The sequence below is a fragment of the Mustela nivalis genome (genome assembly GCF_964662115.1).
Source record: "Mustela nivalis genome assembly, chromosome: 7".
Taxonomy (NCBI): Eukaryota; Metazoa; Chordata; class Mammalia; order Carnivora; family Mustelidae; genus Mustela; species Mustela nivalis.
In genome coordinates, this window is record NC_139026.1 from 12830659 (window position 1) to 12857845 (window position 27187).

General features: G+C 50.5%; 1 protein-coding gene across 4 annotated transcripts in view; it reads left to right on the top strand.

Annotated features, from left to right (window-relative positions):
- The window catches only part of LARGE1 (LARGE xylosyl- and glucuronyltransferase 1), a 524894-nt gene that overhangs the window by 133131 nt on the left and 364576 nt on the right, over positions 1-27187 (top strand). For all 4 annotated transcript variants that reach the window (XM_082740545.1, XM_082740542.1, XM_082740543.1 and 1 more), the window contains one exon: positions 4174-4361. In XM_082740545.1, coding sequence (XP_082596671.1) covers positions 4256-4361 — 106 coding nt within the window. In that variant the 5' untranslated portion in view covers positions 4174-4255. The remainder of the gene's footprint in view (positions 1-4173; positions 4362-27187) is intronic.

Below are 27187 nucleotides of genomic sequence, written 5' to 3' on the forward strand. Positions count from 1 at the left end.
GGCCTTTAGTTTCCTTAGACTTTTTGTTTGTTTCTTTTGGAGATACTTAGATCTTTATTCCTCTTCGTGTGCTGTATTTCTAGACAACTCATACATCTTGAACGCCCATGAAAACTCGTTTGTAATGATGCTAATTAAAAGACAATCTCCAGGGCGCCTGACTGGCTCAGTTGGTGAAGCATGCAACTCTTGACCTTGGGGTTGCCAGTTCAAGCCCCACACAGGCCGTGGAGCTGACTTTAAAAAAGTTTAAGAAACAAAACAAAAAAACCAAGGATAATCTCCAGTGTTGATCTGATCAACATTTGGAATGTGAGCTTCTGACTAGAGTCTCTCAAATGGTAGCTGGCCACCCCTGGAGGGTGTTTTCTCAGTGAGGATCCTACAGATTTTAAATCACTGCACCTTACATGCAAAGTGAAACTAATGTATTCTTCACCGTCCGCACTGAAGTATTTTGGATCATGTGCAACATACCAAGAAGACATGATAATTCAAGTTTTTAAATATTTTTTTAAAGATTTTACTTATTTATTTGACAGAGAGAGACCACAAGTAGGCAGAGAGAGAGGAGGAAGCAGGCTCCCTGCTGAGCAGAAAGCCCGATGCGGGGCTCAATCCCAGGACCCTGGGATCATGACCTGAGCCGAAGGCAAAGGCTTAACCCAATGAGCCACCCAGGTGCCCCAACCTGTAACTTTTATACCTTTTTTTGTACGTACAGTTTTATTTAGGTATTTATTCATGTATATACAGTGTATTACGTCGGACTGAAGGATACTTGTAATCACAATTTACTTTCAGCTGTGAATGTTGTTTTTGTGGCTTTAATTGATCATGATAATCTTTCTGGCTCATGCAATGTTTTGCATAAATGTGAATTTCATTGGTTGAGACATATGGGAGAAGACAGATGGAGTAGTAGATGTTTTAGTAGGAGAAATTGACCAGCCTGGGCAAGGAATTAGGTGTTGGGTTTGAGGCAGGGGCATTTTAGCCTTGAGTCTTTGCCCCATCTGTTCACCCAGGGGTCTCGTCTCCTTCTGACCAGGCAAAAGCAGGTTCCAGACTGATTTACTCAGGTCACCCATCAACATTTGCCCGTGTGTGGGAAGTAATTTCCAGCCCACCTCTGGTTTCCTCCTTCCTTCCTTCTTGTGTTGATTCCTGTATTAACTTCCTAGAGTAGCTTCCGATAAAAATTGAGATTTTTCTTTAAAATGTGTTTTTAGTGCACAGAGGTGTCATTTAAAAGTCAAATCCATGAAGGAATCTTTTTTACCTGCTGGGTTTAATTTCAGACACCAGTGTTATCATAAAATGCAAGCCACCCTAGACTCTGTTTTAAAACTTTGGGCGAATTATGCCAGTTGAAATTAACTTTTGCAGATGGAGCGAGGAAAAGAGGAAAATAAGTGTCTTAAAGAGTTTTTTTTAAAAATGCTTTTAAATATTAACACCACTTGAGTTCAGCTCCATATAATATTCCTGCTTTCCCCTGAAATCCAAATTCACCAGTAGCTTTCCAGTTATTGTTCTATTGAACAATTTTTTTTTTTTTAAGAGCAAACAGTGGCAATATATTTGACTCTGGGAAGAAAATAATCATAAGACTCAACATGAAGAATTTAGGTTAGACCAGAAGGAAAATGACCCCGGCAAAGGTTGTTAGACTCCGTTCCTTAGAGAGAGGAGAGCCTGAGGTGTCGCTGCCATAGGTGTGTTAGACCTTTGGCTAATGGGTCTTTTGAGGCCTTGGTTTCTCATCCATTAAATGGGGATGCAAACTGGTTCCTACCTTGTAGGTTATTACTGCTAGTTGTCTTTGCTACTATTATTATAGGTGACCTGCAAAAGAGAACAAGCCGGGGTGCCTGGGTGGCTCAGTGGGTTAAGCCTCTGCCTTCGACTCAGGTCATGATCTCAGGGTCCTGGGATCGAGTCCCGCATCGGGCTCTCTGCTCAGTGGGGAACCTGCTTCCTCCTCTGCCTCTCTGCCTGCTTGTGATCTCTCTCTGTCAAATAAATAAATACATTCTTTAAAAAAAAAAAAAAAAGAACAAAACAAAACAAAATGCACAAAGGGCCATTTTAACGTGGTGGTGTCTTCTAATGGAGATTCCGGTGGGATGCTTCAGGCTGAGATCCCCCATTGCATGGTGATCTGTTTTCTGGAAAAGCCTGAGCAGGGCTGCTCTACCCTCCGTCTTAGGAGGAGGTGGGGCTCACCCTGCCACGCGCCCCATCGGTCTTTGCTGGGCACTTACTCAAGGGCTCTCTCACTTAAGGCCCTCTGATAGAGAGTGCATTGCTTTTGAGAAACAAAAGGAGGCTTGCCCAGCGAGAGGGAGCTTGCCACTGTCACAGCTAGTCGCGCGTGGGACTGGATTTGAATCCAGATGCAACTGTCCCCTATTCCTCCTGCGAGATGGGCCTGTGTTGGGGTGATCCTCACCCACGGCCATCGTTGGTGACTCACAGATTGTGTGAGGGGTTCTCTGCCTGAGCTCCAGAATAACAAACTTGTCAAGGGGGGGTGGTGGAGAGACTTTTCTCCAATCAACATGCTTTGTTTAAAGCAATTTTGCTTGTTTGGTTTCCCTTGCGAGTCCACGCCCTCCAGCCCTGGGGTCATTCATCTGTTTCAATGGAGGGCCATTCAGAAAATTATTTCAGAGTGGGTGCAGAATCCCGTCTGGCCTTGACAGTTGAGATGGCTCCGTTAGGTGTTCATTGCCCGCAACTTGCTGAACACAGACTCCTGAAGCTTGGAAGAGCAGCCTTGGGTTAGGATCTGATCCCCCTGATTCGTTCAGCAGTTACCACCCAGCCTGCAGGTGACAGACGTATGCCCAGTCTTGGGGAGTGCACGGTGAGTAGACAAGGTCTGTCTCCCGGAAACCCCCCAGGCTGGTGGGAAAGGCAGACGGTTCAACCAGACCATCGTCCCACGGGATTCAAGGGTTATGGCAGAGGGAAGGACATACTATGGGAACACCCAGAGGGACACCCAAACCAGCAGTTTCACAGACAGCCATCCTCTGGGGGTGGGAAGCCGTGTGTAGCTGCCCCAGCGGTGGGTTCTGCTCCTTTTGGGAAGCTAATGGGGACTCCTTGCTCTGCCAGCAGCCAGTGTGACTTCAAAGAGAGGAGCTAGGTGGACATGAAATTGCGTGGTCTGTTGGTTTTTAAATTCCTTTATAAGGCATATGGCTGCCAGTCAGATCCCTGGGTGGAGGATTCTGGGCCTTTGCCACAGGTGTGTTGACCTTCTCCCTCTTCCTTCGACATGTCTCAGCGTCTTCTGCATGGCCCGAGGACTGGCTCTCTGCAGGCTGGGGACAGGTTATCTGTTTCTCTCCCGTCTTCTGCGTGTTTTAATCATTCTTGTGCTTTTCGGAACATCTTCCTCCACATTCAAGGTGGAAGCTGTTAAGAGTCCCCGAGGAGCGTTTTTAGGTTATCGGCTAGGATCAGGATGTCGTTTCCTGCATGTGACCTTGCGGCCAAGCCAGCCTCCAGACTCCTCTCCTCTGAGTGCGCTGGGCAGGCAGCCCCAGGTGCCTTCCGCCGCCCCTCCGTGTCTCGAACTCTGGAACCCTTCTGCCCTCTTGACCGCCTGGGGATCGGTCAGCAGCTTCCTTTGCCTTCCCGCAGAGTTCCGTGCAATTCTCTGTCCTCAGCATTTCTGGAGTTCCCGTGGATGCTTTACGTTGGTCTCTCTTGGTAGACTATGTTCTTTGACGCTAACCGGCATTCCTGTCGCTTTTGAAAACACAGCACCCGCTTAGCGCTTGGTACATACAAGGCGCTAACTAAATGCATTTTTAGTAAGTGTGTGTGTTCAGACTTCAGACGAATCTGGGCTCAAAATACTTGTGTGTGTGTGTGCATGTGTGTGTGCCTGTGTGCGTGCATGTGTGCGTGCGCGCAAGAGAGAGAGGGAAGGGGGGCAGGGAGAGATGTCATCGTGGTCATCATCCTTTATTTACTAAGGAGCTGTCGTGGTTCGGGTAGATGTACGACTGCGGCATCGTCTCTTGGTCTAGAAGGTCAGCAGGAAGTCGCCAAGGAGCCCGATACTTTCAGGATCTCCGGGATGCCTCTCCCTTGCAATTTTCGTCCCCTTACGGTGCCCGGAGCTCAGCTCTTCCTCTTTGCTCTTCCTTTCAGAAAGTATTATGAGGGAGGCCGAGGACCCCGTGCTCCGGGCAGAGAAGCGGCGCTGGGATTAGGGGTTGCCACTTCTGAGAGGATGCTGGGAATCTGCAGAGGGAGACGGAAATTCCTGGCTGCCTCCCTGACTGTTCTCTGCATCCCAGCCATCACCTGGCTTTACCTGTTCGCCGGGAGCTTGGAAGGTAAGAAGGCGGCTTCCGCACAGGGTGGGACCGGGAGGGAAGACAGAGGATACGGGCCGTCCCGGAGGCCTCGGAAAGCCTCTCCGGGTCATGTGATCTCAGCTTGTCATCCTCAGAGCAGGAGGAGATGGGTGCCCTCTTGCACGTGGGTGCGGGCTGAGACTTGCTAGGTTTGCATGGGTGGTGGGGGCTGTCGGTAGGGAGGAGAACAGAATGCAAACGAAAGCAAAATGAGGCGCACCTGTGTCCAGTGGCATGGTGGGAGGGACCCCCGGGTCAGAGACCGGCTCTGCACGTCGATCCTCGTGCCGATGAGGGGCGGGAGGTTGGGGCCCCAGAAGGATTACTCCACTGTTCATGGAAACAAGATGTTTTGTTCATTCTGAGGTTTGTGCCTTTATTCACACATTGAACCTTTTGTTGTCACCATTGCTACGGCTCGTGTTGAACCCCTCTGCTGGGCCAGGAGTGGGGAAGGCAGTGGTCCAGATCTGGTTGGGCACGGTGCCCTAGAGGCAGCAGACGGGTTAGCCTGGGGCCTCCACTTGTAGGGCACCACAGGAGATGGTTGCGGGAGCCGGGCAGGTGCGAGAGATGCACAGCTACACCGACGGGCTGCTTTGGAAGAGCTGCCCTCCCCAAACAAAAAGAAATGAACGCCAGTCCCCGTCACTGTGCAGAAACCAGCAGAGGAGACCGGACTAGCCCTTCCTCCAGCCAGCAGTTTCCCGGGCCGTGTGCTGTTCCACGGATCGGAGATGGTTTTCTGAGCTTCAGGGAGGGAAGGGTTGACAGTGTTGAGGAGGACACTGTCTTTTTATCTGCCTCCACAAGTGAGGTTAAAAAGAAAAAAAAAAAAAATCCCCAGTGAAGATCTATCTCAAGGAAGCCACTGCTGTGTTTTATTTTTCTCCAAAGATTTTACTGATTCCTTTTTAGAGAGAAAGAGAATGAGGAGAGAGGCAGAGGGGGAGGGGAGGGATAAGCAGGCTCCATCTGAGCACAGAATCCCACCTGGGGCTCAGCCCCACAGCCCCGAGACCACGATCTGAGTGGAAATCGAGAGTTGGACACTCATCCCCCCCCCCCCATCCCCTTTTTTTTCCAAACATTTTCATTTTTTAGAGAGGGAGAGAGAGTGTCACTACTGGATTTTTCAGCATTTTTATTGACAGCTCAGGCCAACCTTTTAAGTAGGAGTTCCACTTCCCTTTCTGAGGTTTGCTCAGCTGCATAGGATGGAGGTGGCACTGGGTGCCTACAGAGCAGGCAAGGGCCTATTATTCCCTGTCCCATGCCTCCCCAGAGTAGAGGAGTTTCCAGTTGATCCACTAAATGGGGTAAATGATGCTGTGGCAGTGGGTGAGTAAGTTTTGGCAAAGATATCAGAGGGAGGAAGGTGAGTTGCTCTTGATCCTAGAAGGGGCCGAAGGAAGCCTTATGCCAGGAATGATGGAAGAGCCTTGGAAAAGAAGGTTGAGGGCACCCGGTGCCGGTCCAGGGCTGGTACCGGGAAACACTGACTTTGCCAGTACAACTGGACAGGTACTGATCCTAATAGTATAAGAGTAATAACAACAGTAACGAGGATGATCATGTGTCAGGCATTGCTGCAGGCCAGGTTTAGTTGCAAGGATTTTGCATGCATTGACTCTTTCTCGATGGTAATCCCTTGTAGTTGGCACAGAAGAGGATGGGGAGGCAGAAGTCCCGCAGTGATCTGTCCAAGGCCCCAGACCCAGTCAGGATGGATCTGGGTTATTGGACTCGAGATCCGGAGTTTCTAACTACAATGCCATGTTTTAGATGGGGACTTCAGTGAGGTAGCAGGCTTTGGCGAGGGTTTGATGAGGTGTCACATGACCTTTCTGGGAGGCTGTGAGCAGAATTTTGATTTGCGCTCATTGATGGATACCCAGCCCCAAATGAATTTGGCAACAAGGGAACCTGGGAACTGATGAAACCACTAAGTTCAAAGGTAGGATAGGCTTCAGGAAGGGTTGGATCTAGGGGCTCCAATTATATTTTTGTAGCTCAGTCTCCCTCCTTCCCTTTGCTCTACTTTTCTCTGCCGTGGTTTCTTTCAGGCAGTTTTATCTACACAGAGGAAGCTGTAGGTTACAACCAACCCTCACCAGTGCCTGTAGAAAGAGTTCCTTCTCCCCCTAATTGTGCAATATTTCCTCAGATTGGATTATACCTGGTCACATGTAGTCTAGAGACTATTCACTGCCGTTGGGGGAGGCTGTGAGCCCTGTGCTATTTTTGGTACTAGGGTAGAGAAGGTCCCTAAAACATGTGGAATCAGAATGGGGGATGGGTGGCCCCCAAAGGTAAGTGGTGGAGTTTCCAAAAAAAGAGACTGGGAATTGATCTGTGGCATGTAGAATTTATAGATAACCAACTGTGCTTAGCGATAGGTTGATACCAGCTAGAAGTCTGCTTTCCACCATCATGCTATCTGGGCCAGCTCTGCTGGATGGAGTGACCGTGATCCTTGACTTTGAATGATTTTATTAGACAGGCAGATAGATGACGGGAACTGGGGAGGATCGAGGCAATCATACTCTAAGGTGACCTGCACAGACCGGGTGTAGGTGCCCTATTTATCAACATGATGCTTAATCATAAATCCTCCCCTTGGGACCGAATCACAAAAGACATTAAACAGGGGCTAGATGATGTGAGTACATTAACAGGTGTTCTGGCTAGAATGACAAAGGTGACCGTTGTCTTTTACAGGGTATCCGTTAGTCCGTAGCCGGACCGCAGCATTTGCTTCTGGATGCCGCACTTTGAGAACAGTTGAGACAAGTCAGCACATTTAGGAGAACCTAGGTGAAGGGCAGTGCCCATTCAAACCTTGTTACGTACGAAATAGTGGAAGGAATTGAGGCTGTTTACCGTGGAGAAGCAGAAGCTGCCACTGTACGTGGTCAGCTTCAGCACGTGGTCACGGGGCTGTCACCTGAAAGAGAGGGCTCCCAGATCTAGGGAGGACATGGCAGGGAGCCAGCTCTCAAGGTCATCGTAGTAAAGGATCACTCTGTCCAGGGCTGGAATGAGCCCCCCTGAGAGGTAGGGGAACACCTAACATGAGAGGTGTGTACGCAGAAATACAGGGTGGTGGTGCGGTCCGTGGGGGGTGCTCAGCGTCAGGATGACCTGCCCGACCCAGAGTCTGGAGACTCCAGAAAAGGCCGAGTCGTCACTGGGAGACAAAGGGTAGCTCGTCGCAGCCTCTGCCAGTTGCCGGCAGACATCCGCTCATTTCCAAAAGAGCCCGTGGCGACAGTCTTTTCTCTGTAGTTAAACATAACATAACTTCGCAAACCGTTTATTGACACCCTTGAGTTTTCTGTTTCAAGGCAGGTGGAGCCATAAATCAGGGACAGAGTCGCTGCCTGCATTCCTGGAGATGCTATTTATACTTTATGTGAGTTTATTTATTTTTCAACCCTGTTTAATTTCAGGGGATCGCTCGGAGATGCGGATGCCCTCAGCATCATGTTTGGAAGTTAGATTACCTGCAGCAGCAAGAGACATTGAGATTGCGGGGGTGGCGTGGGGGAGGGTCACAGGCCCCCAGATCAGCTGAGCCACAGTAGCTGGGTGACTTGGGGTACGGTCACCACTCTTGCTAGGCCTTCATCTCCTGCTGCATGAAATGACATAAAACTGAAAGTCATCGGAGGGGGCTGTTAGGACACTGATTAGAACTTTTCTGTGCTAAGCATGTGATATGAATGATTTGGAAATGACCAGAATCTTCCCCAGTTAATGGGAAATATATCCAGAAGAGGGAGTGGGCTTCCTGGGATTTTCTCCTGAGTGTGGAATCAGGGTCAGTGCAAAGAAGTTACGGGGAAGCAGGCATTGTCTTAATATGAGAAGGAACTCCTGTTGCGAGAAGTAGACTTCCCAGGCCTTAGAGTTACACTCTGGGACAGTGAGGAGATGTCCCTGCTCAGAGCTGTTTGTTGGAGGCCAAGTGACTGTCGGTTATGGATAATGCACAGGGGGGTGTTTCTGCTGGTATTCAACCCCCAGGTTCCTTCATTTCTTCTCCAATCCACCCTTCCTCCTGTAGCATCTCGGTCACCCTTCCTGGCTGCCCATCCTTCGTGCTCAAAGTGGTGAGTCTTTGCTTCAACCCTTGGGTCTCAGCTGAGCACGCCAGCCCCTCACGCTTAAAGATGTTGGCTTCCTGGGCCACATGTGTCCAAACTCCTTGTACTGTCTTTTCCCACCTGCTTTACTTTACTTTTCGTGTGTGTGTGTGTGTTTCTGATCACATGTCTTCACAAGTGAGTACCAGTGTCAGGAAGGAAGGGAGAGGTGCTCTTCTGTTCAGGCTTTCATCTCTAGAGGAGCCAGGAGAACTGTTTGTTGAATGAGTGAATGAGCGAAAAAGGCCCTCTTCTGGCTTAGAGGACTGATGGCTCTCCCCGTCGCCTCCGGGATTCCCTGCAGACTCCTGATCCTGGCTCGGGGTCTTTCATAGGCATTTTCCCTTAGCTTCTAATTTGTCTTCAGCCAGGTGAGCGCCTCATCGAACGCCCCGAGAAAACTTTTGTTTTCTTGCTTCTTAATGTTGGCTCTTTGCTCCCGCTGCCGAGTGTGCAATTCTCTTTTTTCCCACCGCCCTTCCTGCGAGCTGGCGTCCTCAATGCCCGTGTTCAATGTCACTTTCTCCTAATGTCTGGTCCTGTGTGGGGAGCGTCTCTGATCGCATTCATCAAGGGGTAGTTTGCGTGTTTGGTGTCTTTCTAGCCTCTCGCTTTTGAGTTTGGGGACTGTTTCGCTCATCTTCACATTGTCAGAGTCTGGGCATCACTCTCCGTGGGTCCTCAGTGTGAATGTCGACTGGGAGGGAGTCTGGACATTGAAGGGACACAGGAGTCACTGCTGGGGCTCTGAGCATCTGTGATGTCGAGAGCCCAGAATCTGGTTCCAGGAGCCTCCCCTTCTTTCTGGATGTGATACTCATTCTTGGACTTGAGGAAATAACTGCTTAAACACACCTCTGTTTGAATTTAGATCATGCTGATTACTATCTACCAGAGTGCTCTTTTCTCCTGGGTATGTGACTTTCTTTTGCTGGGTGTGGTTCTTTCTCCTCGGGGCATCACAGATGTGGAGTTTGGCTGTTATTGCATTACCAGCATGTGGAGAAATCGTGCTTTTCCACCATTGAGAAGATGGTTCACATGCTGCCCTCCAAGGATTTATAGCCAGCCCCATGCAGAGATTCGTCCCAGAAGCTCTCTGTGGTCAGGGTTGCCCACCAGCGGAGGGTGCAGGTGTAATTATTATTTTTATTTTTTAAAGATTTTATTTATTTATCTGACAGACCAAGAGCACAAGTAAGCAGAGAGGCAGGCAGAGGATGGGGGAAGCAGGCAGAGGATGGGGGAAGCAGGCTCCCTGCTGACCAGAGAGCCTGATGCAGGGCTCGATCCCAGGATCCTGGGATCATGACCTGAGCTGAAGGCAGAGGCTTTAACCCACTGAGCCACCCAGGCACTCCATGTGCAGGTGTTATTTGAAAGGAAACGTTCTTCTGAGGATGCAAAGTCCTGAACATTTAAAACCCGTGTCATGAATGGACACAGGCTATTAATTTCTGGACGGATTTCAGTGCACACCCACATTCTAGGTCACTGTTCAGCCTGTCCTCATCGCCGCAGAGTCCTCCTGAAATGAATGGTTTGAGAGTCGTCTTGATAAATTTGAAAAAAAAGAAATGGGGTCCTGACATTGGACTGTTTTGAAGAGTTGCAGTGAGAACCAAGGAGTTGTAAGTTAAACATTTTCTTTGCTTTATCGCTGTGGGGGATCATGGGGCTCATGAACCGTGGATCAGGAGAGGGGGTGGGCCGGGGAGGCTTTTCTCCAAGCAGAGCTTGTTCAGACTCGACTGATTCCCCGGCCTCACGCCTGTGTCCCTCAGCCCAGAGCCTGCCGGGTGCTGGTGAGCTCAGAGTGTGCAGGGAGCTAGTGAATAATTTGCTCAAGGTTTCCGTATCCCCTGAGGCTAGGCTCTGTGGCAGCCGTGATGGCAGCCAAGCCATCCTGCCTTCCTGCCAATGGCCCTACCAAATCCCTTAATAAGGGTTTTACGGGGTCTGAGAACAAAGGGTGCTGAATGCAAAATGAAACGGGAAGTGTATTATACAAGTTGTATTTAATGTGTCAGAAATGAAGGGCTTTCCTGGCCAATGCTAATGAGCTGTTCGTAAGCTCCATCGGAAGCCTGCAAAGCAGGGTGGGGGCGAGGCAGCGGCGAGGAGAGACCCGAGGCACAGGTGCAGGGGGCTGCGCGCATCTCTGCTCCCTACCTGGGGCTCGGAAGCGTCTCTTTTAGCTTTCAGACTCTGAGGGTAGTTGAAACCTGTCACAGTTGTATCCAGGTGTGAGGTGGTTGCTAAGGTGACCTTGGCTTTTGCACCAGGCTTTGATCCTGTAGCATCACCGGCGGTCCTGCTGGAGTAGAGCAAACGGCCCCGACAGCACGTGATCATTTGGCTGCGCCTCCTGGAGGAGCTTGTGGCTAGAACCTGTACCAGGTGTTAGGAAACCCGGTGTCTGCTTGGGACCACCTTGTATGCCTTTCCTGTGGCTGCGGTTACAAAGTCCCACACGTTCAGGGCGGAAAGGACCACAGATTTATTGTCACGGTTCTGGAGGTCAGAAATCGACAGTCAGGTCTCATTAGGGTAAAGCCAAATGCTGGCAGGGCTGGCTCCTCCTGGAGGCCCCGGCGGGTATCCATCTCCTGGCCGTTCTCAAGGGCAGAAGTGGAGTTCCTTCAGATTCCTCTTGCTGACTCTGAGCTCTGCTGCTGGAAATTGTCCCATCTCCTTCTGTGACTGTCGTCTTCTTAAAAGGAACCCTGGGAGTCTATTGGGCCCAGTTGGAGGGTCCAGAGTCATCATCATTCCATCTTAGGATGGAATGCGATGCGAAGTTCCTTCTGCCACGGAAGGTGACAGATGCACGGGCTGTGGGGATTAGGACGTGACCCACTAGGGGGTCATTTGGCCTGTCCTCCACATTGCCCGGTCCTATTCTCCGCATCCCCTCCCTTGGGTTATTCTTTAGAGACAAAACAAAGAGGTGTTCTATCATCTCTTCTATGGGTGTCTTATCCTGCTCTAGGAGTTTCAGGGTCCATAATTTTAATACAGAGAAACATCCAGCAGGACTTACTGTGCACGAAAAAGACATTGAATTCAGATGCGCGTGTTCAAACAATTTTAAACCATAATATTTTGTCTGTCACAGATGTTTAATCAATAATGATTGGTTAAGGTTTTCTGAAAAGGACAGGAACTTCTGCTGTTTGGGGGTGCTGGGCCTCAAGTGATTTTACTTTTTATCTCAAATGGCAATTTAACCAACGAAAGGGGTATTTCATTCAGAGAGACCTGTTGATGGTCTGTTAAGTATAGTATTTGTATAACTCCTCTGGAATACGATTTGGTGTTAGCACCAAAACCGGAATATACGCCATGACCCATCAGTTCTGTCCCTAGCCATATACCAGAGAGAGAATCTATGTACGTTTGCATTAAAAGCATGTACAAGGGTGTTCACATCAGCATTATTTCTAATAGTGCTAAAGAGGGAAATAGTGAAATGTACAGCCATAGTACAATAAGCACGGAAATAGTGGCAGGTTTCTATAACGAAGTACTACGGAGCGGTGAAAATGAATATTCTCACAGATGGCATTGAGCAAAAACAGTCGCAGAGGAGCACATGTGCTGGTGGATTCCAATTCCGCAAATACAAACCAGACGAATGTTGATCTTGGGATAGAGACTGGGACCAGGACCGAAGGAAGACTTTGGGACACTGGCAATTAACTTTTTTTTTTTTAATATTTCATATATTTATTTGACAGACAGAGATCACGTAGGCAGAGAGGCAGGCAGAGAGAGAGGAGAAAGCAGGCTCTCCGCTGAGCCAAGAGCCTGATGCGGGGTTTGATCCCAGGACCCTGAGATCATGACCTGAGCCGAAGGCAGAGGCTTTAACCCACTGAGCCACCCAGGCGCCCAGCAATTAACTTATTAACCTGTGATTCTATAGGTAGGCTTGCTAGGTGAGCATTACTCAAATTTTTCATTTGTAATTCACTTTTCCGCGTATATTATTTTATTTAAAAACAACTGCACAACCCCTGATAGTTAACTGAATGGGAAGAGATTTTTGTGGGGTTTGCATTCTTTTCAGATGAGAAGAATTTTATTAGCCTTTGGGATTTATGAATCTATGTCATTGTTTAACTTTGAAATTCAAATACTTTCTAAGCATGAAACTTTTCTTGGGGGATCTGTACTTGACAATTCTCTTTAACCACAGTTCCTTTTTTCCCCTCCTGATTGACCTCACATCTGGATACACAAGGCCCCGGTGGGGGTCGGATCACAGCACTGATGAGAGATCTGAAATTTGTTCATAAAACCTTAATTCTGAAAGAGTGTGCTCATCACTTTGAGACAGGAGTAGTGTTCCCACCAGAACGCTGGCAATGACATGTTCCAATTAATATGGAAGTGATAGTATTTCTTAATATGGATACCATACCACGTTGGATCAAAGTTTCTATCTGCATTCATCACCCAACCTGCATCACCCTAAAACCCTATTGCCTGAAAAAGATATTTATTATTATATTATTATATATAATATATTATATATTATTCCGTGAAGACACGGAAGGGCTATGTACTATTTAAACTATAGCCACAGTGGAAGGGAGAGCAGTTGCTAGCTCCTGGTTAGTCGGACACTGGCTGCATCTGGCCCACAGTTGTGTTGGGCTTGGCCGATGCCTTGCTTTTACCATTTTCAGCCCGATTATTGAGCATTAACACTTGGGAGGTTGCATGTAAAAATCGAGCTTTCTGGCTCTCCTTAATAACATAGAAAGTTCTAGCAACGCGGACCCTCCTTCCATCCTGGTGGCCGTGGGCTGGAGCGGAGTCCTAGCGAGCGGTCCCTTTGTGCAGTGCGTGAACGCTGTAGTGTGTCACAGTGACATCCTTCCTGGTTGGTCCCCGAGTCACTCTGTGCGCCACTTTACTCCGAGCCGGACTGAGAAGAAAGAGCTCCTGGTCGTTCCTTGTCACTCGTTAACCCTGGCTGGCTCTGTTAGACTTGGCGTTTGGACTTCTGGCTTCCTCTGTGCCATGTTCCGGGTCGGGGATGGGACCTGCAGGCTCACCCGCCTCCCTCCAAACAGCTCCCCGCGTCTCCCGTTGGACGAGGAGGCCGAGGCTCAGGGTGTTGTGCTCCTTGGCCGGGGTCAGCCGGCTGGTAACTCGGGGAGCCGGCATTCGAACCCGGGTCTGGCCTGAAAAGGCTCCACGTGCTGCTCACTCTCCGCGACTTGCAGACACAGAAACATTTAGCAGAGGAGATTTTAAAGTCCGCACGCTCAGATTCTTGACCTGGACAAGACAAAACCCCATCTTGGTCGAGAAGGCAGGCCATGTTCCGTGGCTGGCGGGATTATTCTAAGCCAATATAAGCAGAGAATACGATTAGTCCTTCGGTGCCGTTTGCATTTTGCCTCTGCCTTAGACTCCTACAATTAAGAGCAGGAATGAATTTTAGAATTCTTCTTGGCAGCCCCACAACCAAAGCCCGTAAAACCTTCGGAAACCTCTTGAGGTTTCCAGGGCAGGGGCTGATGGGGGAGGCGGTGAACGTGTCCCCGAGGGTCGAGCGGCACTATTTAAATCTGACTGACAGTGGACCTGGTGCTTTGCACCAGTGCAGGTCGCTTCCTCCCCCCCAAGGCAAGGGGGGCATGACTGTAGCTCCAGTGTTTGTCGTGAAGGCTGAGCAAAGTCCCTGTTACAGCGATGGTGTGTCCCTTTCCTTCCTCTTCTGTTTTCCTGGAGTGTTGGAAGGCCATTCTGGGACAGATGCAAAAGATCATCCACCTGGTCCAGACAAGGCCCACGGAGGCCACTGAAGTCTAGAGAAGTGGCCGCGCTACACTTGCAGCCACTGTGGATGGTGCGGTTGGAACCATCAGCCGCTCAGACGGTCTGTATCACGACGTGACTCAGTCCTTCTTACTCACCTCTTTGTTTCCCTTCTCGCAGAGACCACAGATGAAGGTCACGTTCTGTCCATCCGCACTCCCTGTGGGTCCTGCAAAGTGGGGGGAGGGGGCGGGGACACTGAGACCTGTACCTGTGGTCGTCGGTGCACCTGCAGCTGCTTGGGGACCCCAGCACCGTGTTTGGGGAAGGGAAGCTTCTGCACGCGGAGGGCCTGTCGTGAGAGCATTTGACGAGGAGCAGGGAGGAAAGGACCATCTCCTGAGGCCATGGTAAAGTCCCTCTGGAACAAGGTGGGTCTTCAGGGCTGTAGCTGAGCCCGCATCCTGCCGCTTGCTTATTTCCAGACCTGCCTTTAAACACTGTGTCCTCAGCCAAGAAGCTTAACCTCTCTGAGCCCAAATTGCCACCTCTAACATTGGGGTGTGGCTCCCTGTCGAACAGGGTTTTCGTGCAGGTGAGAAGGAGTTCGTTGTGCCTAATGCAGGGTCGATTCAGAGTCCCTTCATGTTTGGCATGTTTTTATATGCCGACTGTGCTCTCTGAAGCAAAAAGAAAAAAAAAAAAAAATCACTTACGGACTCACCGGAGTTGAATGTTGGCGACCGTGCTGCTCCGGAACCCGGAGTCATCAGGATCCTCCTCCTCTTTCCAGGGTGGGCCCCTTCGGCGATAGGTATTTGTCATTTTTGCTCCAGCAGAGGGCACTCTGTGTTCCAGCTCCTGCCCCCCGGGAATTCTCTTGCAGGAGCAGGTGCAGAGAGTTGAAGCTTGCAGTGGGGTCAGAGGCAGGACGGCTCTCCAGGGCTCACTAGGGAGCCAGCATGGTACTGCTGAGCGGAAGCTTTCTCCCCCACGTTTAACTGATCCTCCCACGGCTCTGTTAGGAAAGGCGGTGTTCCCCGAGATGGGCCACCGAGCTTCAGAGCCATTGGTGGGTCATCCAAGAACTTTGAGTCATTCATTCATTGAACAGACACAGGCACTGCTCTGGGACGCTGGGGATCAGGCTTTCTATCCCACGAGCCTGTCTTCCTCTTGTGTCCTGGAGTTCCCTCTCTGGTGGTGGGGAAAGAGATGGTTCACGGATAGCTTCCTGCCCTGCTGAGTGGGGTAGATCTACAAAGAAAACTAAAATGTGGCGAGACGGTGCTGAGGGCAGCCGGGGAGGGGAAGGGGCTATGTTAATAGGGCAGTGGGACAGGCCTCTCTGGGGGACGTTTCTGCAGAGCTGGGTGGAGAGGAGAGGGGCAGCATTTCAGGCGGAGGGAACAGTGGGAAGCGGAGGACGCTTGGCACCTTTGCGGAAGGGCAAGGAGAAATCAGTTGGCTGGAGAGGGCATGTGGTGGGCCAAGTCTGGAGAGGCCTGCGGGGCCCCCACACTGGCCTTGGGGAGTGGGTCTTGGAGCTCTGTGCTCTGATGCCTTCATTGTCCTCGTCTCCTCGGGAAGCTTATTCTTTGGGACCTCCCTTTGGCTGCTAAGCTCAGGGGAACCTGAGCGAACATGTCCTTCTCCTTCCTGGAAGGATCTTTGGTTCCAGCGTTGCCTGATGATCAGAACCACCTGAGATATTTGTTGAACTTGTAGACTCTCCGCCCCTCTGGGCCCTCAGAAAGAATACTGTTCCTGGGGGTTCTACAGTGGAGGTACCTGTGTTGTCAGAAGTGTACTCGTTGAGCCTTCTCTTCTGCCAAGTCTGGCGAGTTGGACGTGAGTCTGGGTCTTCCTCTTTTCTATGTACGTTCCCTTCTTCCCCTGGGAAGCCGATCTCAGCTCCCCTCCTCGACTTGTGGGCTCCAGGACTTGGATTTGAGAAGGATCAGGTTGGTGGATCAGCGCGGATGGAGGACCTGCTGTTTTGTCTTCTGCGGCCGCCCAGCTTTCCGCTTCATTCCTGACCTTGAAATCTTCACAGCCCCAGTTTCCAAGGGAGAGCTTACCTTTAACCAATACTGTTTGGCTTCTGATGTTGGATGACCCCTCCCTTATGCAGAGGTCCCCCCTTTTTTTTAAATTTTTTAACTTAAAAATTTTTTTTTTTATTTTTAACGCAGAGTTTCCCTTCCCTCTTTTGAAGAGTTGCCGGGTCGACTGGAGTAATGGTGCACGTTGCTCGGAAGAGTGCCTGGCATGTGCTGAGGGCCGGATACATTGTTTTTCTTACTAGTGTTCACCCTAATTTCTGCACCCTCGCCCTTCTGTCATCTTCTCCGAATCCTTCGTGTTTGGCACGGTACCTGGAATACAGTAGTTGTTCAACACAGGTTGACGTGCCCGAGATAGAAATACCGGCTCTTTATCTAATGAGGGTTTATATTCTTGTAATAACTCCTCTGTTCCTCAGAACAAATAAGGTAAGTCCTGATCTTCCCATTTTACAGATGAGAAAATGGAGGCCCAGGAAAGTTCAGCCATTCGCTCAAGCTTCCAGATCTAGCATGTGGTAGAGCTAAGGCCTAGCCCCAGGGACGTCGGTGTTTGCCAGGATCCTGCCAAGATCCCTTCCATTCTCCTCTTAACTTGACGTGATTGTACATCTTTCCCTTTTCTTTGGAAGTTCCTCTCTTCCTGCTTCTTTGTCCGCGGAGATTGGGAAAAGCCGATCATTCCCCCTTGTGTGCGTAATTCTTCACGTGTTCTAGGAAAGTGTGCTGGACCAAAACTTCAAAGGTGGCGGAGAGCCCACTTGTGTTAACCTTTCTTACTTTTCAAGCCCTGGGGTTTGTTTCTTGGCCCCTTGGGCTTCTCTGCCCGTTGCCTCTGCCTTGTTGCAGGTTGGATCCATACTTCAGGGACAGATAAGGGTCATGTCGGGCTGTTCTAGAACAGTAGAGCTAAGTAGCCTGTGCTTCCCCCCACCCGGAAACCGTGCCTGTGATTTATGCTCCGCAGCACGCAGTGCCTGGCTCCATCCAGGGAGGTGGGGGTGGGGGGCAGGCTGGGGTCTGGGACTATTCAGACCCGTCCAGAAGTGAATGTAGGCACTCCTCTGTGCCGCATGTGAGAGCCGGGGCTGAGGTGGCAGAGAGTGAGACGGGTCTGGGCAGAGCAGCATCTCACCCACGGCTTAATTTCATGCTTTGGATAAACACTCTGAGGTGAGCGGCGTGAAGGGGCGGAGACGGAAGGATCCCAGAGAGTGCCTATTTATGCGGTCTTTGTTTCCTTCTCACCACCTCTCTCGGTTTTAATAGAGCGTCCTGCCCGGTGGCTCTCTGAGCAGAAAGGAGTCTGCTTTTCCCCTTTGGTCCACTCCTCTGCCCCAAATGGTCTCTGCTTTCTAGATGCTTCCATGACAGGCAGTCGTCAGAATGAGACCCTCAGGTTGCCTATTTTCTCAGCTGCTTCACTCGTTCAGTTCCCAGGTGAAGCCTTTTCAGGTGCTGAGACCACCGCTTCTGTCCGCCCTGCCTACAGGACCATGGAAGTGTGTGCTGGTGAGCATTGGCTCCATGGGCTGTTCCCAGCTCTTCGTTTCTTTTTGCAACACTCCTCTCGGGCAGGTCCGACCCTCCTCATGCTCATTTAGATCGAGTGCAGCATGTTAGGAGGCTTGGCTTAGGTCGGAGAGCCATTGAGCACAGACCCAGCTTGTCTGGCCCAGAGCCTGTGCTCTTAACTGCATACATACACACGGCCTCTTGCTTCCCTCTCTTCCGTTATGGTCAGCAGAATGCCTGTGGGTCTTCCTCTGTGCAGGCACTGTACCAGCCATGGGGGAACAGGGAAATATGGTTTTCCAGGGCATGGGGTTGGCATAGAAATTTAGAAGTCCGGTGCAATGAGAATACTGCACAAAGCCCAGTGGGCCGTGTATGGGCCACAGGTCAGAAAAGGACTTTACCAAGAAGTGATCCTGGAGCTGGGTGTTGAAAGGGCAGGAAGTGTGCTCTGGGGATCTGTGAGAGCACTTTTGTCCTTTGGGAAGACATAGGAGGAAAACCACCAGAAGAAGAAGGGTTTGGAAGGTGTCTCCTCTGCCCCGTACATTGTCATGGCCATCAGAAGAGTGTGCACCTGAACATGAGGACAGCAAGCGCATCAGAATGGAAGGGGCATGGGGCTGTGCAGACAGAAAGTGCTGGGTATGAACTCTGTCTGCCATGCAGCGGCTGTGTAACCTCAGGCACACCTCATGCCTTGTCTACACCTGTTGCTCCTGCATAAATGGGGACAGCACTGCCTTCATCCAGATTTACTCAGAGCTGAGTGTGAAGATTTACGTAGACCCCTGACATATACTGGGCTCTTGGTGAATTGTAGCTACTCGTTTTATTTATTTTATTTTAAATATTTTATTTGTTTATTTAACAGAGATCACAAGTAGGCAGAGGGGCAGGTGAGGGTGGGGGGAAGCAGGCTCCCTGCTGAGCAGAGAGCCCGATGTGGGGCTCAATCCCAGGACCCTGAGATCATGACCCAAGCCAAAGGCAGAGGCTTTAACTCACTGAGCCACCCAAGCACCCCTACTCGTTTTATTTTTGACAAGATCATTTATTGATAAACTTCAGACCTATAATTGCAAATCAAGTACAGTATAAATAAATCTCTTTGTCACATGTTGTTGCCCCAGTAAATAGAAGGCAAAGGCTTCTTGTGCCTGCAGTGGGACTGGGCCTGCAGGGCCAAATGGGAAAAAGCACAAAAGAATAATGGAGGATGGTCAGGTGGATCGCTGAGGGTCCCCTGGCCAGGATGCGGTAGAGCCCGCTTTTGCCGTCTGAGAGTCTGGCTGGGCTGACACTCTTTCTCTTAGAGAAAGTTAAGATCCAGGGAAGCAGAATTTCTGGTCCAGTCATTCAGGTCCTTGGCACCTAGAGTGGATTATCGCTAAGGAGCCACAGGGCAGGTCAGGGACTACTGTTTCCTAATCTGTAGGATGGAAGTGATACGTATCTGCCCCGCCCACCTCGAAGTTGTCATGGAGATCAGGTGAAATAGTCCGACAAGAAAATTAAGTCTATAGACGGGAGCTGGCCTGACAAAGGACAGGCGGAATATCATTCCCAGTTCTGATTTCCTGGGGTGCCCCCCCCCAAGTCCGTTCCCATTTTCGAGGAATAAGGAAAGTGTTTGGAAACTATTTGTGGTCCACACAAGGATCTTAGGATAGTAGTCAGAAAGATGAAAGTGCCTCCTCCTGCTGGATACAGCCGAGGTCTGCAGGGTTAGAAGGTGGACGTGCTTTGTCCCAGAGCAGGATTTGAGTGGTGGCGGTGAGGTGTGGCAGAGGTGGCTGACTGAAGCTTTCTCCAGAGAGTTCCTCCAGGCCCTGGTGATGGGAAGGGGGGCCGTGTCGGGCAGACTCCCTGGCTGGGTTGGGCCCTCTTGATGGCAGAATGAGGATCTGACCATGACCACCCTCAACCCGATCACACCCGGGTGTTGGGGCCCTAGAACCCGTGACACCCAGCAGTGAGGTGAGGTAGGATGCCAATGTCAGCTGTCTCTGCTGGGAAAAAGGTGGTTTTATGGTAAGGCTGGGATGGCTTATTTCATTTCCAGTGTGAAGTAGACCCTGAATTTTCATACGCATCATGAAGCAAAGTGTGGTTGGAGCAAGGCAGAGGCACCCCAAGGGCTTCCGGAGGCGGTGCTGTCACAGGAGCTAGGCTCACAGGCGCATGGATCTTGTATCCCCGGACTTGGTTCTAAGTGGGATTCTGCCGCTCACCAGCTGCATCACCCAGGAGCGGTCCCGTGCTGTCTTGGACCCTCTGCTCCTCCTCAGCCTTTAGGGGATGGTCTGCCAGGTGACCTAATATGGGACAGGAGCCTTGCACACGTGGCGCCAGGCTTTCAGGTGTCCCTCAGCAGCTCTCAGCCCCCTTGATGGGCAGTGCGATCAGAAGGAACGCAAGTAGTGTTTGTCGAACCCTTACATGTGCTCGGCACTGTTCTCTCGGGCTGACACAGATGCCCCCTTCCGTCCTCACCCCTGCCCCCCGAAGTTGGTCTCATAATTATCCCTGCGTTCAGGTGAGGAAATGGAGGCACAGTGAGGTTAAGTTCCTTGCCCAGGGTCACTCTGTTGGGCAGTAAGGGAGGTGGCTGGCGCCAGGGGCCACATTTTCAGTTACGGTGCTGTGTGCTCTCGCACATGGAGGGGAACCCTGTTGTCCCTGTCCGACAGATGGGGAGACCAAGGCAGCTGGAGATCAGACACCGTACAGAAATAGCTTTGGGGTGGCCATTGGCACGTTTCTCCCTTGCGGGTGGTTCAAAGCTGAAGCTGGTTCTGCTGGGACGCTCAGCAGCAGGAGGAGGAATTTTTCTGTCCCAAACAGCCTCCTGTGGAGGGGGTGGTGTGGAACCAGGCTCCCTCCTCTTCCTTTACGCCCCCTGGCTCTGGGCTTTGGAAAGGTTGGCTTTTTCCAGGGTTATCTCAGGACCCAACCGTAGGGCTTCTTCTCCCTTCCAACCATAGTTCCAGGTGCTCCGTGGGGCAGCCCAGTATCCCCGCTCCCCTACAGCTCCTTCTGCCAGCTCCGCCCCTACCCCTGCTTGTGACTTAGTGAGAAGTGACCGTCACAGAGGTGTGGGGGATGTGGGGGTGCTTCAGCTGGAATCGTGCTGCTCTGAGGACTCCAGCACTCCCCCCACCCCAGTCTGGGTTGGGTGTCCTCACTGGGTCCATGTTTCTATACTTGGTTTCAGCATGGTTGTACATTTAGTAAAGCATCCTTTCCCCCAGAGGTGCCGGCAGCCAGCCCCAGGCCTGACATTGGCTCTCCCAGTGGCTGGATTTTCTGTGGGTCTTTGCATCCCCATCAGCCTGCAAGAGCCTTGAAGAGTCAAACTGGCTTAAGGCCCCTTGAAATTCCCTCTGTGTGTCGCACGTCTTTGGGCTTTGATTTCTAGTTGCAGTGATGGTCCTCGATTGGCCACTTATAAAAATATGTCTTTTTTAACCTGCCTGACGGAAGCGTGTATCACTGTTTTTTGTTTGTTTGTTTGTTTTTTTTAAAATCTGAGAGCTGGGGCAAATCGATCTCAGTACTTTGCAGTACTGGAGCGTTTGTTCTATCCCCATGTGTGCCTTGTGTTCCTGTGTGCTGGTGATTTTGTACACGGAGAACATACATGGGCCACAGACACCTTTTGATGATGCGTTGACTTCCTGTGTAAATTCCAAACTAGTTCCCTTCACTTGCAAGTTGTTTTTTTTTTTAAGGTTTTCTTTATTAGAAAGAGAGAGAGAGCACAAGCCAGGGGAGGGGTAGGGGGAGAAGCAGGCTCCCCACTGAGCAGGGAGCCCGATGAGCGGCTCCATCCCAGGACCCTGGGATCATGACCTGAGCTGAAAGCAGACACTTAACCGACTGAGTCACCCAGGCATCCCCATTTGAAAGTTTTTTTGTCCATGAAATGATTCCAGTTCCTTCTGTAAGACGTGGGCGTAAACATTGTTCTGCACAAGGCCCGCCCTTCCGGATGGTCCACCACGATTTCACGGTTCCCAAACCCTGAAGCCCGGATATCAGGTGGTGTGGCATTTGGGGAGTCGGTTTTCCTGAGACTGGGAGGAAAATTTACCCAGAGTTCGTGTGTGAGGTTTAGTAGGGGAGTGGGGGAGAAGATGCCTCTTGTAACTGTCTTTTTTAATGACCCATCCCCCCCCCAACCCTCCTCCAAACACCTCCCTTGAGAAAATCCCGGTATTTTTGAGCAGGGAAGACCTGCATCCCTCCTGCTTCTTTGTGCATTTCTTTGTGCATGTGGAGGTCTCCTCTGGATGGCCAGCTGATTTTAGAGTCTTCGTTTCCTACTCCCCTGTGTTCCTGTTAGGGGATGGAGGAAGTGATTATCAAGTATTGGGTCTGTGTTTGACCCCGGACTGGGGTTTGAGAAAGACACAGGTCAGGTTAAGGCATGGGCCCTGCCCTTAAGAAAACTCGTTCGGTTGTTAGTCTCCGGTGATAATGCCCTTTCTGAAGGTGGTCATTCCCCGAGGACAGTGGATCCTTGGGACAAAACAGACAAGGTGAAGGGACCATTGCTGCTGTGGGGGAGGAGGTGATAGAATGATCAGAAGGGAAAATTGAAGTTTGGAGAGCAGCCATCTCTTTTGGAGGCCATGGCCTTCCAGTTACAATCTAGAGTAACTACTGTGTGAGAGGTATGTGCTCCTGACTTTGAGAGTCCAGGAGGAAGGACACCTGACTTTCTGGGGACATCAAGGAAAGGTTTGCGAGGACTGTGCCTCTTGGGATGACAAGGAGCAAGCCTCCACGCCCCCATCTTTGGCCCTCGGTGATTCCGTATTAATAGCAGCGATTAAGCTGCCTCATCTTGTCAGGGAGGAGGTATTAATCTTCATCAGGCCCAGGGAGGAGCTGGATTTCTTTTTCTGTTCCTCCCTCCCCTCCCCCTTCTCCGCCTCCCCCCTCCTCCCATAGAGCTTGGCTGGGGCGGGGGGTGGGGGGGAATGGCTGCTACAGGGTCTGCTCAGAATCTGGTTCCGCAGATGCATTTCAGGGGTCACTTCTCTGCTTCCCTCTCTTGGCCTCCCTGGATGGAAGCATTGCATGCGGTAATTGAAGACCACTCAGGGGATGGAGGGAAGGGAAAAGTGCTCCCTCCAGTGGGGACTCCCAGCTTCACTGTCCTCACTGCTGCTGGGGAACTTAGAACCGGGCAGAGCCAGAGGTGGAAGCTGCAGGCTGCTTGGTTTATGAAATTCCATGCAGCCCTGGGAGAAGTATGCCGGCACCCATGTGCCTTTGTTGTGCTCTGTTTCTGGGATCCCCGCTGAGCTAAGGATCCTGGATGCCAGCGGCAGGGGCAGGAGACCGAGAGCTTGAGGCCCAGAGTTAGGACGGAAAGGAGCTATGTCCCAGAGCTCTTCTCCATCCTGTGCCGTTCCTGCTTCTGGGAACCAGCTGCCAAAAATAGCTCATCGTGCACCAGACTTCTCTTATGTGCCAAGTGCCGTGTTGGCGCAGTAAATCACAAACGAACTTGCCAGATGTGTGTGCTGTGTTCGTCCATTTTCCAGCCGAGGAAAGAGGACCGGGAGCTTGAGTGCCTTTGCCCAAGTTGCGTGGCAAATGGGGGAGGAACCTGATTCCATCGTAGGTTTCTTTTGGGCTCTGCCCACCAGGGGTGATGGTACAATTTATTGTCCAAACTGGGAAGGCTTGAAGCAATGAAGGATGCCAGAACGGTCCGGCTGGGCCAACGGGCATACGTGGCAACTGGTCCAGGGTAACCAAGAAGCATGGGCTCTTGCCTGTAGTACAGCTGGAGGGCCAGGGATGTTTCCATGCTGGTTTTGTAAGCAGAGACGGCAAGACAGGCCTCATTCTCTCTGCGTGCCTTCCCTCCCGCCTCTCCTCACCAGGACAGAGCCCTGCTGGCTTGCCACATGGCTGGTGCAGGAAGGCCTGGTTAGTTCGCTTCCACAGTGAAGAATCCCAAATAACCACCATCTTTTCTGCTCAGCGCACAGCCCTCCTTCCCAGACCACCCTGCAAGCCCTATTGAACTCCCTCCACTCAGTGGGATTGGCCTTTTTTTCAGCCTCTGAGCACACGCGGGTTGGAGGAACGGTTCTTTTTTTTTCCCTCCCCGAATGGACCCTCTTTGCATTCCCCGAGTGATGCATTCCTCTTCCTCCGAGGGATTCCCACGACGTTAAATTAGCAGAAAATGACATTAGCGCTAAGAACCAAACTGGATGACTCGAAATAGGAGTATTTATTACAGCGAGGGATGAAGCTGCCTCCTTTCTACCCCGCACTCTTAGATCCATTCTGGCCTCCCACTGAATTGTATTCATATGGTTTCCTTTTTGTTGGCAGGTTGGTTTTTGTTTTTGTTTTGCAGATTGTCTGAAAGGCACTGAGTGTGTGATAGTAGGACACACCAGCGCAGGCAAGTTTGTACGTGACTTTGCCCCCCACTGTAATTTGCTGGCTCTCCAGGCTGTGGTCTGGGAGTGTGAATCCCACCGGCAGCTGTTCCCTCTCCCTCTCCCTCTGCGTGGCCCTGTCACTCTGTTCCTCTGATTGACAGACCCTCAGTGTCTTTATTTTTGTCCCACGCTCTGCTTTTTCCCTGAGAAGTCCCACGGTCCACGCTCAACGCCCCCCCCCCCCCATTCCCTTGTAGTTGAAGCTGTCCCCAGCTCCTCTCTCTGTCTCTGCAGCCCTCCTGGGTCCCTCTGTTAGAGTGCTCTGTGCGGAATTGGCCTTGATACATGCCATACGTGGGGCAGGAACATTGTTAGCTTATGAAGTTGCCGTGGGGTTAAGTGATACACTTAGAACAAGAGCAGAAGCAGGCACTGTCTGATGGAGATGAGCACTTATGTTTGTTGTTAAACTTTGGGAAGGTGATAAGAGTGTCACTATTCAGTGTGTCTCCACCACTGACTTGAAGGCTACTTAGGGTTGGGGCCACATCAATCTTATTCTATTTTGTATCCCCAAATCCAAGTATGTGGTAAGTGTTCCCTGAACTCAGTTGAGCGGATAAGCTAAAAGCCCACCTGGGAAAGGGGGTTTCAGAGAAAGGTCCTTTACTCCCCTGATACCCGAGGGCCATTTTGAGGACCCAGGGAGTAGGACCTGAGAGTCATTGCAAGGGTTCTGGGTCAGATAGGCAGCAGATGACACACGGGAACGAGGAAGTCTGTTCAAAGCCCGGTGGGTTGTTCCAGGTCACTGCAGAGCTGAGTCTTGAGTTTTTCCTCTGGGGTGCCTCAGCCTTCTGTGAAGAGGGGAGCAGGATCCTTTTGTACCCACACGGTGCATCTGGAGAAGGTTGGCCTCTCCAGGGCCCATGGGGGTCCAGAGTCTGCTGCGGACACCGAAACATCACCTGAGCCAGAGTCCAGCCATGCGCAAAACTCCACGTGTGGCTGTGGGCAAGTCACTCTTCCTCACTAGAATCGGTAAGCAAGGGGCTGGCTGTTGGGAGAGTTAAACTTGATGATGATTACTATTCTGTCAAAAGGATAAAAACAAAAATCAAGTCTGTGGATTGTAGAGTTCTAATAAACTTACAAGAGCTAAAGCCGTAAGACTCTCAGAAGCCAACATAGGGATAAATCTCTGTGACTTTGTGACTTTGGATTAGACTGGTTTCTTAGATATGACACCAGAAGCAAAACCAAAAAAAAAAAAAAAGATTGGACTTCATCAGGATTTAACTCTTCTGCATATCAAAGACCTTGAAGACTGTCTAAATATAGGAGAAAATGTTTGTAATCCGGTGAGGGACTTGTATCCTTCATCAAGAACTCTTCTATACATCTGAAACGAATGCCATAAGTTTTCTAATTGAATTTAAATTAAAAAAATGAAATAAATTTATTAAAAAAGAATTCCTCTAGATCAGTGAAAAGACAACCCAGTTAAAAAGTGGGCAAAGGACTTGGAAACAGGCATTTCTAGCCCCATAAGCACATGAAAAGATGCTCCATGGCTTTCCTCAGTGGGGACTGTAAGTCAGAACCACAACGGGACACCACTTCACACCCAGTAGGGTGGCTTGTTATCAAAGAGCTGGAAAAGAGCAAGTGCTGGAGAGGATGTGGGGCTATGGGCAGCCCTTCTACCATGCTGGGAGGAATGCAAAATGGCGCAGCCACTTTGGAGAGGCTTGGCAGTTTCTCAAAAAGTCCAACGTAGAATTAGCATATAACTCAGCCACACTACGCCTACGTGTATGCCCAGAAGAATCAAAAACAGATACTCAAAAACTTGTACACAATTATTCATAGCAGCTCATTCATCATAAAGTGGAAACCACCCAAATGTCTATAAACCAATGAATGGATAAACAAGACGGGGTAGAGCCACACAATGGAGTATTACTCAGACGTGAAAAGGAATGGAGTCTTGACATGTGCTGCGGCACAGATGAACCTGGAACACCGTGTGCGAGAGAAGGCAGATGTGAAAGGCTATGTGGGATTCCGTTCCTGGGAAATGTCAGCATGGGCCAGTCCGTAGATGGGACAAGTAGGTTTGTGGTTTCTAAGGGTTGGGGGAGAATGGCTGGGAATGTATACAAGGTTTATTTGGGGGCAGTTTATGAAGTTCTAGAATCAGACAGTGGGGATGATTGCACAACTCTGAATATCCGAAAAACTGCTTAATTGTATGCTTTAAAAGGGCCATTTTTTAATGGGATATGGATGATATCATAATAAAGGTGTTATTAGAAGTCCAAAGCGGGAGCGCTTCTGGGTGGCTCAGTCGGTTAAGCATCTGCCTGTGGCTCAGGTCTTGATCCCGGGGTCCTGGGATCCAGCCCTGCTTCTGGCTCCCTGCTCCATGGGGAGTCTGTCTCTGTCTCTCCCTCTGCCCCCACCCCCACCCCCCTCAAGTGTGCGCTGTCAAAAAAAATTTTTTTTTAAGATAAAAGTGGCTGTTAACTGTTTCCAGTAAAGCAGGACAAGGAGGCACGGGTCCTCTCGTGCTTTGTCTTGACCCCACTGGAAGGACGCTCTTGAGATCCCCTCATGGTTCCATGGAACACAGTTTGGAGGACCTGTATGGTCCTTCTAGGTTGGATATCTCCTTTCTCGGAAACTGAGGTGAGGGGTCACATGGCAGTAAGGGGAAGTTGGACGTGTTTCTTTTTCTGGCTGTCCCGGACTCCCCAGCCTCCCAGTCTAAACAGAGTGGGTAACGGGTATTGAGATGACTTGCCACTTAAGTTACAGATAAGTTCCCTGCCAGAGTTGAGGAAAGCGTTGTTAGGAGAGAGGGGCATGACCCCCAGAACCCC